The following is a 17,360-nucleotide window of genomic DNA, read 5'->3' on the forward strand; positions in this document are numbered from 1 at the left end:
TCAGCTGATTGTCGAAGCTTTTTTTACTACTGGTTCAGCCGAACTGGGCAGCTCTGGTAGCATTTCACTACTGCAATGGAGTTTGGATTGGACAATGTGCCACACTCACTACAAACAAAGAAAAATAGTGAAAATTGAAGGAATCAAAATGCCCCATGAAAATAACATTAAGAGTCTGGATGAAGATGATTATTACAAATATCTGGGTATCCTTTTTTTTTAACCGTATCAACCATTACCACCAGTCACTGGTGTTGAGGTAATTCCATGTTAGGAGAATGAGGGCATATAGGGAGACGTAGTGAGAGTGGTGAAGAATAACACACAACTAGCACACAGATACACTGTATAGTAAAATGTAGGTTTTTACTTCCAATAAACGTTCAAGCAAAGTCTAAACAAGCAGTCCAAGTCATTCACAGTTAAACCAGTCAGTTTTCAGTCCAGGGATAATCCAATAACAAAGTCCAGTATCAAAAACAGTTCAGTAACAGACTTACATCAAACCCAAGAAGAACTATGATCAGCAAACAATCAATAGTCAATAGGAACAGCAACACTCTCCAGAACAACAGAACAAAACAACCTAGGTTTCTGGCTCCATCTTATGGCCGTTTGAGGAACTACACCTAATTACAATTTTAGCATTCCCTTAAAGAGACAGTATTAAAATGTCTATCCTGGTTTATATATTTTCCAACCGAACTATTAGGTGACCTACATTCCTAACATTCTCCCCTTTGGGTAGGACAATATATACAACCTTACATTCTAAGTCCATAATCCTCACAGCAAGCCTTATGCTTTACAGAGCCTTGGGCTTTTGTAAAATGATCTGCGATGTTGTTTTCTGACATACAGTATTCCAGCTTAATCATCTTACTTTGCACACATTGTCTCACATTTAAATATCTTAAATCTGTGTGTTTTGATCTTGTCTTAACAGCAATATTTGAAGCCATCTGTATTGCTGATTGGTTGTCTTCATAAACAACAATAGAATCTGTTACATCAATTCCCATATCAATTAATAGTTGCTTATAACAAATTAAATCTGTACATAATAAAGATAAACATGAGAATTCAGCCTCCATTGTTGACAAACTTAGATGTTTCTCTCGAATAGACCTCCATCCAATCAACACCTTTCCCAATAATACTACAGTACCCAATGTAGATTTACGTGTATTTATGTTTGTAGAAAAATTTGCATCAGCATATGCAGTTAAAATCAGTTCATCCTTAGGCTCCAAATACAATGCATAATGCATTGTTTGTTTCAGATATCTTAACACACGCTTAGCAGCTTGCCAGTGCTTTTCAGTTGGCTCAGCGTTAAATCTCGCTAATTGGTTAATACTGTATGCTATATCTGGCCTTGACCAATTACTGATATAAGACAAACTACCAATCAAGGACTGATAAATGTTCTTATCAAAAACAGGACTTTGAACATCACTATGGCTAAACTCTAGGCTCATCAGTGTTTTAGCCGGTTTACAAAGTTCCATTTTAAAACTTTTTAGTAATTGGTTAATTTTATCTGCCTGTGAGATTTTGTATCCTCCCCTAGTTCTATCTATCTTTAAACCAAGATATTGTTTGATTTCTCCTAACTGTTTTATCTTAAAGTTCTTCTCTAACAGTGAAATTATTTTACTAGCTTCTTGTTCAGTTTTGGTGATTAATGCTATGTTATCAGTAAACAATAGCAACAATTAATTTATACCATTACTTTCTCTTTTGAACAAACAGGGATCGGCCATGCCAGCTACAAAACCTATCTTAGTTAATTCCTTAACTATACATTGGTTCCACTCATATCCTGATTGCTTCAAGCCATAAAGACTTTTTCAATCTCCAGCAATCAATTGTATTATCATTTTTGATACCTAAATGTTTTTTTAAATATATAGTGTGTTGCAACGGTGCATGCAGATATGCCGTCTCTACATCCAAATGATTTACAATGTATTTCTCCTTAGCTGTCCACACTAATGCTGCTCTTAATGTAGTAGCCTTCAGACTAGGTGCAAACACCTCATCATAGTCATTTGCTGTCTGATTGAACCCTTGTGCTACTAACCTGGCTTTATGAGTAACAGTCCCATCTACACTAGTCTTAAGCTTATAAATCCATTTACACCCTATGGCATGTTTACCTGGTGGTAATCTGACATTTTCATATACCTCCAGTTTTTGTAAGGATTTCAGTTCCTTATCCATTGCTTCCTGCCAAGCAGCCTGATCCTTAGCAGGATACAGTTTTAGTTCACTATAGTTACTTGGAACTGTATTCACTTGGCATACAACACTAACCTGATATCTATCAGGTAGTCGTGTTACACGGGTTGAACATCTTGGTATTACAGGGCTTACTGGTGGACTCAGCTGTGCCACCTGCTCCTGTTCTCCTACCTCCTCCTGTGCTTCCTCTTTAATGGCTATTTGTGGTTTACTTATTTCATCTTTAGGGACTATTTGGGTGTCAATAATAATATAATTGCTGGATTCCTGTTCCAGTTTATCCCACCCAACGTGCTCAAGAAATTTAGCACTAGCGCTACAGTAAACATGAGCTGTGCCTTGATCCCAGAATCGAAATGATCTTTGGTTGGCCTCATAACCTATGAAAAATAATTTCTTAGCCCTATGTTGCCCTTTCATTCTTACTTGTGAGGGAATATGCACCCATGGTGGAGCTCCAAATGTGTGTAGGTAACTTAAATTTGGTTTTCTGCCATGCCAATGAGTGAATGGCAATTCTCCAGTTGTTGTGTTAATCACATTGTTTAACACATGGTTGCTACACATTATGGCCTCACCCCACAGTGTTTTAGGCAAACCTGAATCAGATAACATAGTGCGAGCCATGGTTTGTAACGTTTGCCCTCTTCATTCTACAAACGAGTTATGTTGTGGTCTGTAAGGTGCAGAACATTTATGCTCGACACCAGCCAATTTCAGCATTGTTTGGAATTTCTTGTTAATAAATTCAGTCCCGTTATCAGTAACTAAAGTAATTACTTTACTCCTCATTTTTCTTTCAGCAAATCTTAGCCAATTAAAGAAATGTTGGAATGTTTCTGTTTTGGTTTTCATTAGATAGCAGAAACCATATTGTAAGTAATGGTCCATAATACTCAAAATATAGCAGGCACCTCCCAAACTAGGTTTCTTAGGAACAATTATGTCAGCAAACACAACCTCTAAAGGTTCATAGGTCTTAAACCCTTTAAATCTGTTTGCTGGAATAAGATTTGGAGTTGCCATATGTTAGACCATTCAGATACATAACCTTGCTTTTCTCTTGGCTACAAGCATTACAGTTTAAATACTTGCTACAGGGTTTCAATTTTACTCCCTCTGACAATTCAACAGTTTGTTTGAGCATTTTGAAATTAATGTGCCCCAGACGTCTATGCAGTAAATGTATACATTCATCATGTGGTTTAACATTGTTATAAACCAAGTTAGCCATCTTCAACTGGTCATCATGTATCACATATGAATCATTCTCTAAAGTAGCAGTAACACTTTTACCCTCTTTTTCTATTATACAGTTATCTCCCCTAAAGGTTACTACATAACCAATATTAACTAAAGCCCTTACTGATAACAAATTAAATTTCAGTTTAGGTACATATAACATAGTTAAATGTTCGTTTATACAAGAACAATATGCAGTACCTTCACCTGATGCTTTAATCTTCCATCCATTTGCCAATGATACATGTTGTTTCCTCGTGGACATCTTTACAAACCTCTCTCTATTTCTAGTAATGCACTGCGATGCTCCACTATCAACAACCCACAAATCATGGTTTACAGTTGAATTGCTAGACATAGCTAAACTAACATTCTTCTTGGCCTTCTGTTGATTACCAGTATTCTGTTGTTTTCCTTTCTTACAGAATCTAGCTATATGTTCCCAAGCCCCACAAGAAAAACATCTCCTAAAAGTATAGGCAGTTGAACACAAATCCTCTTCTTGTGGTTGTTCCTTCCTCAGTTGGTTCCTATCCAGTCGTCTTCTTTCTTCTTCTAACAACCTTCCAGTTATGTCAGTCAATGTCAGTTTATCTTTGGTCAGGACTTCCAGTGAAGATACGTAATCATCATAACTTCATCCAATGAGGAAAGAATGATGTAAACTTGATGCAGCTCTGAAAATATCAGTTCCTTTTCATGTAGCTCTTGAAAAGTTCTTTTCATGAAGTTCAAATGAGCTAACATATCTCCACCTTTCAAAAGACATGCTCTAAACAGTTTACGTGTAAGATGTATGTGTGCACCTACACTGTCACGAACATAAATCCTCTTCAGATTCTCCCAACACCTAGCAGCAGACTCTACTCCACGAATATGCTGCTGGTCACTCAGTGTTAGTCCAATTATACAAAGAGCTTGTTTATTGGTTCATTTAAAGTCAGCAAGCTTCTTGACATCATCCTCATTTTCTGGATCCCAAGCATTTACATCCAGTGGGTCTTGAACTTCTCTACACAGAAGTAGACTGCACTTCATAGACCAGGAAACATAGTTTGTTCCATCCAACCGGGTTATTAGTGATAGACTTGTTGAAGTGTCTTGTGCCATCTTTACCAGGATAGTAACCCACAATTAAACAGTAAACAGCTGTCTGTATACAGTACTGTGCATTCACACCAACTCTCAGTTATCTGAGCCTGGTATGGCCTGGGCCCATAACCAGTGTTGAGGTGATTCCCCGTTAGGAGAATGAGCGCATACAGGGAGACGTAGTGAGAGTGGTGAAGAATAACACACAACTAGCACACAGATACACTGTATAGTAAAATGTAGGTTTTTACTTCCAATAAACGTTCAAGCAAAGCCTAAACAAGCAGTCCAAGTCATTCACAGTTAAACCAGTCAGTTTTCAGTCCAGGGATAATCCAATAACAAAGTCCAGTATCAAAAACAGTTCAGTAACAGACTTACATCAAACCCAAGAAGAACTATGATCAGCAAACAATCAATAGTCAATAGGAACAGCAACACTCTCCAGAACAACAGAACAAAACAACCTAGGTTTCTGGCTCCATCTTATGGCCGTTTGAGGAACTACACCTAATTACAATTTTAGCATTCCCTTAAAGAGGCAGTATTAAAATGTCTATCCTGGTTGATATATTTTCCAACCAAACTATTAGGTGACTTCCATTCCTAACAACGGGTATTTGTGATACATTTTTAAATGTTCAGTTTGAGTTTCATGTTCAATGAGTAAAAGAGATAATAATGACAATAATAATAGTATGCCACCTTGTTCTCTGTGACTCTGGGTAATTTGCAACAATAAAAAATACAATAAAAGCAATAAACACAATTAAATGAAGACTTAGTGAATAGTGGCTGGTCTTCAAGGCTCTTCTAAACAAGAGCAGAGTGAAGTACATTCAGATTTTCAGGGAATCTCATTGCAGAAGGCAGACACTGCTACATGCAACGTGCATTTCTGGGGTCCTGACATTGTTTAATCAAAGGAACTTGGAATGTGCCAATCCTACAGGCTCAAATTGTCCAAGCATATGCTATGGGAGACAAATAGTCCCTCAAACAACTAGACCAAGTAGGGCTTCATAAGTTATAACCAGCAAAATTGAGTTGCACCCAGAAGCAAACTAGTGAAATTCATGAAACACAGGTGATTATAATGAGGAAAGCCCATTACTGCTTTTGCCTCTACATGCTGGACTAATTGAAGTTTCCAGGGGGTCTTCAAGGGCAGCTCAATATAGACTGTATCGCAGTAGTCAAGCTGTGAGCTGATTACTCACAGTCAGTGAGTAGTGGTGGGACTTATCATAGTGGTGGGACTTATCTCTGGGGGAGATGAGTCTGCCTACCGAGATGAGGTGGACCGGTTGCTTCATGATGTGGAAACAATAACTTGGTCCTCAACACCAATAAGACCAAGGAGCTTATAGTGGATTATAGAAGGAACACATCAGACATCCAGCCCTTGCTTATCAATGGAGACCAAGTGGAGCAAGTGGCCAGTTTTAAGTTTCCTAAAAGAGGACCTGACCTGGGGTGACCACATTGCAGCCCTGGTCAAAAGGGCCCAGCAGAGATTATACTACCTGAGACTTCTCAGAAAACTGCTGGTGACCTTCTACTGCTGCAGCATAGGGAGCATTTTAACATACTGCACTTCTGTATGGTTTGTCAATTGCACAGTGGCAGATAGGAAAGCACTCCAGATGGTTAATGTCATTGCCCAGAAAATCATTGGTTTCCCTCTCCCCTCTTTGGAAGAGCTTTATAGCTCCCGCTGCCTTAAGAAAGTTCAAAACATTCTCAAAGATCCATCTTATCCAGGGAACCCTTTTTTTGAACTATTACCATCTGGCAGTCAGTACAGAATAATAAAAACAAGGATAAATAGGCTGAAAAACAGCTTCTATCCCAGGGCAGTAGCTCCTTTGAATTCTGCTGTATAGTGCACTGTAGGTGTAGTGTCGGGGATTTTCGGTTCAATGTGTGAAGGGTGATGGATGTGTGTTTGTGTTTATTTTCATGGTAATGGTCATGATGTACACTGAAGATGGTGTTTGATTTTGTTGTACGAGGTGCAATTGACAATGAAGTAAACTTACTAACTTACTTACTTACTTACTTACTTACTTACTTACTTACTTACTGGGGCATCAGTGACTGTATGAAGGCCCCCAATCTAGTAAAGGGCTCAACTGGTACACCAGATGGTACATAATCTTTCTTGGTCCAGCTGAATATTCTCTTCAACCAGGAGCTTCAAGTCCAGGAAGACCCTCAAACTGCCTATCAACCTTGAATTTCTATCTCATGCAAGATCATCGATGGAATATGGCTCATATACCACAGCTTATATTTCACAATGAATGCACAAAGTGTAGTGCATACATTTTTATCTTTTGCTCACTTGAAAATACATAATGAAATTATAGTGCATACAGTATTAATTTACCCTTAGTAATTCATTAGAATAGTTTTCAATTAAAATAATTTTGGTATTTCTTTTGTTATAAATTTATTTTCTTAATTACAAATTAAATTAATTACAAATTCAGCTGAATGTTTTTATTCATTGGAATTACAAATTTTATATTTCTTCACCTTCTTCATTATAACTATAGAAACCTGATAGTCTCTTCTATAATTTTTAGGAGATCCTGGCAGTGGAAAGACTACTATGATAGATAATATGCTTGGAAGACTCCAAAAAGATGGATTAAATATAAGGAGGAAAACAATATTAGGAGAGGTCTTTTACTACAATGAAACTAAAATAACAAGGTAACTGCTAAGAAATTTAGAGGACAATTCAAGCTCGTTCTTGAATATATTGGTCCGAATTTCAATTACAAATTTCTAGGTTCTATCATATCTCAAGACCTAAAATGGACACCTAACATCAAAAATATCATCAAAAAATCACAACAAAGAATGTTCTTTCTGTGCCAACTCAGAAAGCTCAAACTACCCAGAAGCTGCTGATACAGTTCTACAGAGGAATTATTAAGTCTGTCATCAGCACTCTATAACTGTCTGGTTTGGTTCTGTAACCTAACAAGACAGACACAGACTTCAGAGAATAATTAGGACTGCAGAAAAAACAATTGCTACCAACCTGCCTTCCATCGAGGACCTGTATACTGCACGAGTCAAAAAGAGGGCTGTGAAAATATTTACAGACCGCTCACATCCTGGACATAAATTGTTTCAACTCCTACCCTCAAAATGACGCTATAGAGCACTACACACCAGAACAAATAGACACAAGAACAGTTTTTTCCTGAATACCATCACTCTACTAAACAAATAATTCCTTCAACACTGTCAAACTATTTACTAAGTCTGCATTACTATTACTATTAATCTTCCCATCCTTCCTTTCACCCATCTTCTCCCACTTATGACTATATGACTGTAATTTTGTTGCTTGTATCCTTATGATTTTTATTGACTGTTTCCTAATATGATTTGATTGCTTATTGTAGCCTATGACTATATTCTGTTTACTATATACCCAATGACTATATAACCCTATGGCTATTATTAAGTGTTGTACCTTATGATTCTTGAAGAATGTATCTTTCATGTACACTGGAAGCATATACATCAAGACAAATTCCTTGTGTGTCCAATCACAATTGGCCAATAAAGAATTCTATTCTATTCTATTCTAAATATTTCAGCAATACCTGACTAATATGTTAATGGTAAAACAAAAGACAGACTATCTCTTTTCTTCCCAGTGTCATTTTTTAATTAAGTCTGATGAGGTCTGTAGGGGGCGTGCATAAGCGCACCAACATGCCTACCATCCCTGTCCTATTGTTTATTTTTCTTTTTTTTCTTATGGTAAAGGACTGGGAAACTTTTGAATCCTTTATCTACATCTCCAGTTTCCAGTTTTTTCCCCTCCTTTTTTGATTTATGACTTTTCAACTCAGGGTAGGAGTCACTGGACTTCTATAAAGCTAAATCATAGTCAATCATTCCTGTCTGATGTGACTCAGTGTATTTTCTTTGAATAAAGTTGTTAATGTTAATGACTTATCTATATAAATAAATTAACAATAGTAAAGTAATAATATGTACAGATTTAATATACTGGAAAATGCTAGAAAGTAATAACTCCAACTAATTTATTGTTTGATGATTTTTTGTGAGAACTGGCAAATTTGTGTTTTCTTCATTTTGTGTTTATGTTTTGCTGTTTAGCTTGAACTACAGTTTGCTGAAAACAGATCAATTTCGTAGCTCTTGGAAAATAACACATTCTTCAACCAGAGAATTACGTATGTCATTGATTTTAAAGAAAGAATAAAATGTCTTAGGGTTAGATTTTAAATTATGATATATTAAATTTTAAAGAAATAAGTTCTTTAAAGTCCAAACAATGGCTAATGTTAAATACTGAAATTACATCCTTAATGAAAAAATAACCCACTAAAGAGATTAAGATTGGCCAAATTTAAAAGAAAATAAAAAATGGTTCCATAAAATAGCTCAGAATTTTATTCCTTTGACTTTATTTCATTTCTCTATAGACATCTGTGTTTCTTTGGTACATATAGAGAGCATGTTGGTATCTTTCACTGCCAGCCTAATATACCAATTAAATTATAAGATTTATACATTGACTTCATAAAGTTTTAAGTGGTGTAAATAAGACTAATAACATAATGCATTATGTTATTAGTCTTATTTACACCACTTAAAACTTTATAAAGCCAATAATATAGAAGGGAAAATCAATTTATGGCATATTCTTTTGAACCTTCTTACAAGTCTTTTAAAGCATTGATATATTAGCTTAGGATACAGCCACCTAAATCAAAGGTGATTGTTTTCCAAGCACAATTCTCAAAGTTGAGAATCTTGAAGTAGATTCATGACTGGCATAGAGTAAGTTTATCTATTAAATTTTTAACTGATTCTATTCTTTTGCTTTGTGTGGAGTCCCTTATTTTATAGCTTTGTTGAGAAATGACTGGGCCCTTTGAATCTTTCTACCATTTCAGATTACATATATGTCTGTGTAAATCTTAATAAAACATTATTAAGAATTGAGTTCAACCTGTTTTACTTCTGTGGTTTTAGAAAAAATAATATCCAAGAGGTATTCTAACAAGGAATTCTATTAGTTGTATGATACCAGCAAAAGTATTACACTTCTATTTTAACCAGGAAAATCAAATCAATAGCACTTAAATTGCCTTAAATGCAATAGTAACGCAGGTGACGTTTGCTGGCTTAGAATGCCTTTTTTCTACTTGATTCTGAGGCTGTTATTTATTAACAGCTATAAATTATATTATAGCTAATTTTACCTTGTTATTTTTTAAAAATGTTATGATTATAGTAAAATAATTAGGAATATGAAAAATATTTTAAACTTACAATCTTTCATGGTCAAAATGCTTCATTTTAACACTGACATATTTGTGTCACTTCTGAACATACCAGAAGTGTTTCTAGCTTGAAATACCTTGAACAGAAAATATTTTATATTTTAAAAAGGTTAAAAATTATTAAAATTCTAACAATTCAATGTGTTAAAGTTTCAGCTCTCAGCTCAGTAAGAGAGGATTCTGAGGTAGAAGAACCATCTTCAGGGCCTGTCATTTGTAAATTACAATTAGGTGCCCGTACAACTGCAGCTCAAACGAAGAGTTTGATCACCCAGAAATTAATACTGAAAAGTAAAGATGTCATAGGTGCGCCACAATCTCAACAAGTAAGAATGTTAATGAAAGCTTATTTGTAACTCACATACATAATAAGCAGTTTATTCAGTCTTTATTTCAAAGAAAATTGATTTGATCCACAATTAGTCTAATGCAAGAATCAGAGCATATTAACTTTAAAACATTTCAAGAACCTCAGATTCTTATATTCTTTAGAGATTCAAAGTAAAATACAAAGCACAAATGTACATTTCAGAAAGTTGCCAAATCTCAGAAAATTTCAGGTGATATCTTGCAAAATCTAATGATCTTAGGAAACCTGAGCCATTTTAAAGAGTATCCTAGTTTTAAGTGCTCATCGCACAAAATAGTGCATTTTTTGGGATCCAGCTCCCAATTGATCTGGAGTAAAGGCAACATTTTTCTTTTCTTTTGTATTAAAAATTGAGTATGAATGGACCATGGGAAGAAGAGGATCTTTTAATCATAAGTGTTCTCATTCACTCAGTTTGATGATTACTACTCTTACTAGATAAGAGCCACTAAAACTTTAGAGAAAAAGAAACAATTGATTCCATTGCTACCAATTCTTTCTTTCTTTCTTTCTTTCTTTCTTTCTTTCTTTCTTTCTTTCTTTCTTTCTTTCTTTCTTTCTTTCTTTCTTTCTTTCTTTCTTAATTTCTTTCTTAATTTCTTTCTTTCTTTCTTTTTCTTTCTTATCTATCTATCTATCTATCTATCTATCTATCTATCTATCTATCTATCTATCTATCTATTATTTTAGCAAATAAAATCCATAGTAAAACAACTCTCAAAGTGCTTTAAGAACATGCTACTTAAATTCAACAACAAAATAGACATTTTTGAATAATACAATCCTGATAAAATAATAATAATAATAATTGAATAAATGGAAGTTTGAGGTATTTTAGAGATGAACCATTTTCATCCTTATTCCCCACTACAGCAAAAATGAAAAAGAAAAGAAAGAAAGAAAAGTAAAATGATGCCACTGGAATTTGTCAGCAAAATTTAGCAATGCAATTTGGACTCCTTTTAAAATTGTGTTTTGAGTATTGCATTGGTAGGATTTGTAGTGGGAGTACTCTGGGAATAGTATTGCTTCTATCATTTTAAAATCCTATGCTGATGGTCTTCATTTAGCAACCACAATTGGAACTGGCAATTTAGTGAGCAAGTAAAGCAGTCACTAAATTGAAATATGCTGAAGATCTTACTTCAGTTCATCTACAAAGGTCATAAATGTGAGGATTAGTCATAAAGTTACTTTTTCATCATAAAGTTACTTTTTAATCACTGTTGTAACTGCAGATATTTGCTAAATGAGATAGTTGCTAAACAAGAATTACATGTAAAATCACTGAAAGCCACAAAAAAGTACCGAAGATTTCAAATATCCCCCTTTACTGACAGCATCAAGAAGACTTTGTCTTGCAAGAAGCCAGTTGTGTTCTCCAGCCTAGAACAAATTGTCTATCCTTGTGTTATACAGAAAGGAATGAAGAAGAAAACAGGAAAAGAGTTATACAAAAGGAACAACACCCATCCCATCACCAAAAAAAAATTTTTGGGAGAGAGGAGAAGGAAATGGATTACTATTGGGCATGTATTTCAATATTTCTAGGCATCCGCTCAATTGTATCACAAGCTGCATCTGAAAATGAATTTACTGAATATGTTCCATTAGTAGTGAAAAATAAAACAGAATACATGCAGACTTTGATTATTGCATAGAATAGTTCCATCAAATGAAAACAATCCTAATTCAGATAATTTATTAAGAAAATCTTTGTTGGAGCCAATTATTAATTCTGTGTGTATTTAGGGGGATTTTCTAAGCCACCTGTTAGGAATGATAGTCACCTAACAGTTGGGTAATATATAAACCAGGATAGTTAATTTAAGATTGCTGTATCTTTAAGAGAATGCTGTAATTGTGATAGGCTGAGGTTCTTCCAACGGCCATAAGATGGAGCCAGAAACCTGGTTTGTTCTTCTTGCATTTCCTGTATTGCCGTTTTGCCTGATCGTCATTCTGCTTGGATTGCTGTGAGTCTTGCAACTGTTCTCAAACTCCATTTACTGAACTTTGTTTATGATACTGGACTTTGTTTTTGGATTATCCCTGGACTGATACTAACTGCTTTAACCGTGTATGATTTGGACTGTTTGTTGGACTTTGTTTACCCATTTACTGGAAGTAAAACCTTCATTTTACTATTCAGTGTATCTGTATGCTGGTTGTGTGTTATTCAACATCACTCTCACTATGTTTCCCTGAGTGCACTCATTCTCCTAATGGGGAATACCTCAATACTGGTTATGGGCCCAGGACATACCAGGCTCAGAAAACTGAGAATAGTACCATAGACAGCTCTTTACTGTTTAATTGTGGGTTACTGTCCTGGAAAAGATGGCACAAGACCCTTCAACAAGTCTATCACTGGTACCCTGGTTGGATGGAACAAACTATGTTTCCTGGTCTACTTCTGTGCAGGGAAGGGTTATGGGCTGGAGTTCAAGATCCACCAGATGTAAATGCTCGGGATCCAACTAATGAGGACAATGCCAAAAAGTTAGCTGACTTTAAACAGAACAACAAATGAGCTCTTTGTATAATTGGACTAACACTGAGTGACCAGCAGCTAGTCCATATTCGTGGAGAAGAGTCTGCTGCTAGGTGTTGGGAGAATTTGAAGAGGATGTATGTTCGTGACAGTGTAGGTGCACACATACATCTTACATGTAAACTGTTTAGAGCACGTCTTTTGAAAGGTGGAGATATGTTAGCTCATTTGAACTTCTTGAAAAGAACTTTCCAAGAGCTACATGAAAAGGAACTGATTTTTTCAGAGCTGCATCAAGTTTACACCATTCTTTCCTCATTGGATGAAAGTTATGATGATTACGTATCTTCACTGAAAGTCCTACCCAGAGATGAACTGACATTGGCTGACATAACCGGACGCTTGTTAGAAGAGGCAAGAAGAAGGCTGGAAAGAGACCAACTGAGAGAGAAACAACCACAAGAAGAGGATTTGTGTTCAACTGCCTATACTGTTAGGAAATGTTTTTCTTGTGGGGCTAGGGGACATATAGCTAGATTCTGTAAGAAGGGGAAACGACAGAATACTGGTAATCACCAGAAGGCTAAGAAGAATGTTAATTTAGCTATGTCTAGCAATTCAACTGTAAACTGTAAACTGTGGGTTGTTGATAGTGGAGCATCGCAGTTCATTACTAGAAATAGAGAGGTTTGTAAAGATATCCACAAGTAAGCAACATGTATCATTGGCAAATGGATGGAAGATGAAAGTATCTGGTGAAGGTACTGCATATTGTTCATGTGTAAATGAGCATTTATCTATGTTATATATACCTAAACTGAAATTTAATTTGTTATCAGTAAGGGCTTTAGTTAATATTGGTTATGTAGTAACCTTTAGGGGAGATAATTGTATAATAGAAAAAGAGGGTAAAAGTGTTACTGCTACTTTAGAGAATGGTTTATATGTGATACATGATGACCAGTTGCAGATGGCTAACTCGGTTTATAACAATATTAAACTACATGACGAATGGATACATTTACTGCATAGACGTCTGGGGCACATTAATTTCAAAATGCTCAAACAAACTGTTGAATTGTCAGAGGGAGTAAAATTGAAACCCTGTAGCAAGTATTTAAACTGTAATCCCTGTAACCAGGAGAAAAGCAAGGTTAATCCAGCAAACAGACTGAATGGGTTTAAGACCCATAGAGGTTGTGTTTGCTGATATAATTAGTCCTAAGAAACCCAGTTTGGGAGGTGCCTGCTATGTTTTGAGTATAATGGATCATTACTCATGGTATGGTTTCTGCTATCTAATGAAAAACAAAACAGAAACCTTCCAACATTTCTTTAATTGGCTAAGGTTTGCAGAAAGAAAAATGAAACATAAGATAATTACTTTAGTTACAGATAACGGGACTGAGTTTATTAACAATAGTTTCCAAACAATGTTGAAATTGGCTGGTGTCGAGCATAAGCGTTCTGCACCTTACAGGCCACAACACAACTTTTTTATAGAACAAAGAGGGCAAATGTTACAAGCTATGGCTCGCACTATGTTATCTGATTTAGATTTGCCTGAAACACTGTGGGGTGAAGCCATAATGTGTGCCAACCATGTGTTAAACAATGTGGTGAACACAACAACCAGTGAATTGCCATTCACTCGTTGACATGGCAGAAAACCAAATTTAAGCTACCTACACACATTTGGAGCTCCAGCATGGGTGCATATTCCCTCACAAGTAAGACTGAAAGGGAACATAGAGCTAGGAAATTAATTTTCGTAGGTTACAAGGCCAACCAAAGATCATTTAGATTCTGGGATCGAGGCAAAGCTAATGTTTACTGTAGGCTAGTGCTAAATTTCTTGAGCACGTTGGGTGGCATAAACTAGAACAGGAATCCAACAATGATGTTGTTATCGACACCCAAGTAGTCCCTAATGATGACATAGTTAAACCATCAATAGCCATTAAAAAGGAAGAACAGGCACAGGAGGAAGTAGAAGAACAGGAGCAGGCGGAACAGGAGAGTCCACCAGTAAGCCCTGAGTTGCCTAGATGTTCAACCCGTGTAACACGACCACCAGATAGATATCAGGCTAGTGTTGTATGCCAAGTAAATACAGTTCCTACTAACTATAATGAACTGAAACTATCCTGCTAAGGATCACGCTGCTTGGCAGGAAGCAATGGATAAGGAACTGAAATCTTTACAAAGTTTAGAGGTATATGAAAATGCCAGGTTACCACCAGGTAAGCATGCCATAGGGTGTAAGTGGATTTATAAACTTAAAACAGGTGTAGATGGGCCTGTTACCCATAAAACCAGGTTAGTAGCACAAGGGTTCGATCAGTCAGACAGCAAATGACTATGATGAGGTGTTTGCACCTAGTCTGAAGGCTACCACATTACAAGCAGCATTAGTGTGGACAGCTAGGAATAAATACATAATAAACCATTTAGATGTGGAGACGGCATATCTTCATGCACCGTTGCAACATACTATATATTTAAAGAAGCCTTTGGGAATAAAAACTGATAACAAAACTGATTGCTGGAGATTAAAAAAGAGTCTTTATGGCTTGAAGCAATCAGGCTATGAATGGAACTAGTGCATAGTGAAGGAATTAGCTAAGATAGGTTTTGTAGCTGGCATGGCTGATCCATGTTTATTCAAAAAGGATAGTGATGGTGTAATTTCATTGTTGCTATTGTTCACTGATGACATAGCATTAATCACTAAGACTGAGCAAGAAGCTACTGAGATTATTTCAATGTTAGAGAAGAAATTTAAAATAAAACATTTAGGAGAGATTAAACAGTATCTTGGTTTAAAAAATAGATAAAACTGGGGGAGGATACAAAATCTCACAGGCAGATAAAATTAACCAGTTACTGAATAATTTAAAAATGGAACTTTGTAATCCGGCTAAAACACCGATGAGCCAGGAGTTTAGCCACAGTGATGTGCAAAGTCCTGTTTTTTGATAAAGACATTTATCAATCACTGATTGGTAGCTTATCTTATCTTAGTAATTGATCAAGGCCAGACAGCATATAGTGTTAACCAATTAGCCAGGTTTAATACTGAATCTACTGAAAGGCATGGCAAGCTGCTAAGTGTGTATTGAGATATCTTAAACAAACGATGCATTATGCATTATATTTGTAGCCTAAGGATGAATTAAGTTTAACTCCATATGCCGATGCAAGTTTCGCTACAGACGTACCTACACGTAAATCAATGTCAGGTACTGTAATGTTATTAGGAAAAATGTTAATTGGATGGCGGTCTATTCAAAAAAACATCTAAGCTTATCAACAATGGAGGCTGAATTCTCATGTTTGTCTCTATTATGTATGGATTTCGTTTGTTATAAACTATTGATTGATATGGGAATTAATGTAAATGAACCTATTGTTGTATATGAAGACAACCAATCAGCAATTCCGATGGCTTCCAATCTCGCTGTTAAGACAAGATCAAAACACACTGATCTAAGATATCTAAATGTGAGACAATGTGTTCAAAGTAAAATGATTACACTGGAGTATTGCATGTCAGAGAATAACATTGCAGATCATTTTACAAAAGCCCAAGGCACTGTAAAACAGGGGTCCCCAACCGCCGGTCCGCGGACCGGTACCAGGCCGCGGAACAAGCCTTACCGGGCCGCTGGTTGCTGGGCGCCGCCATCTTTTTGGTAAAAAAGCAATTTTTCGTCAAAAAGATGGCGGCGCCAGCGCTTGGTGAGCTTTTCCGGGTAGAAAGCCATTTCTACCCGAAAAGCTCACCAGAGCGCTGGCGCCACTCATTTTTGACGAAAATCACTTCCGATGACGTCACCGGAAGTGATTTTTCGTCAAAAAAAGATGGCGGCGCCCAGCTGACGCCGGAACCGGGCCGCGGCGCCCAGCTGACGCTGGAACCGGGCCGCGGCGTCGAAAAGGTTGGGGATCCCTGCTGTAAAACATAAGACTTGCATTTTAAATGTTAATCTAATATTTAGGGAGAGGATAGAAAGGCATCATACTCTGATTAGAGATTTCAGGAGAAATTCTTTTTTTTTTTCATTATAAGGAATGAGATAGAGGGATAATAAAGGATGGGCAAAAGATACAAATATAATGATTTAAATTAAGATGGATTGAATAAGATAGAATTATGAAGAGTGAAATGTGTGGAGAAGTATATATAGAAGATACAGAATGGTAAACAAAATAGGTAATGATTTCTAAGATGAGCATGAATATAATTAAAGCCCATATAAAGAGAGGTACCGGGGCCAAGTTACTTTACTAAAAGATTTTTATATGTTTGTTTGTGTCTGTTTATGTTTTTGAGAAGTATTGGTGAAACCTTTTAGAAACACAGAAAGAGAATGACGATAATCAAGTCAGAAAGAAATAGAGGACAAGAGATGTTTTTATGCTCATTTAGAAATGGTTTAAAATAGAATTGTATTGTATAAGATAAGGTTTTATCTGACTTGTAAAATTTATAATGGAAAAAGGTTCAAATATGTAATGGTTGATGATGATTTGTTTGTTTTTGAAATTAATAAAACTTGTTTAAAAA

General features: G+C 36.0%; 1 protein-coding gene across 1 annotated transcript in view; it reads left to right on the plus strand.

Annotated features, from left to right (window-relative positions):
• Positions 1-17,360, plus strand: part of DNAH14 (dynein axonemal heavy chain 14) — a 267,453-nt gene that overhangs the window by 132,515 nt on the left and 117,578 nt on the right. The window contains exons 44-46 of the mRNA XM_087957091.1: positions 7,173-7,302; positions 8,746-8,810; positions 10,077-10,252. Of these exons, the coding sequence (XP_087813217.1) occupies positions 7,173-7,302; positions 8,746-8,810; positions 10,077-10,252 (371 nt within the window). The remainder of the gene's footprint in view (positions 1-7,172; positions 7,303-8,745; positions 8,811-10,076; positions 10,253-17,360) is intronic.

This window comes from Notechis scutatus, chromosome 1 (genome assembly GCF_049901735.1).
Source record: "Notechis scutatus isolate UNSWTSFEM ecotype Mainland chromosome 1, rNotScu1.2, whole genome shotgun sequence".
NCBI classification, from domain to species: domain Eukaryota; kingdom Metazoa; phylum Chordata; class Lepidosauria; order Squamata; family Elapidae; genus Notechis; species Notechis scutatus.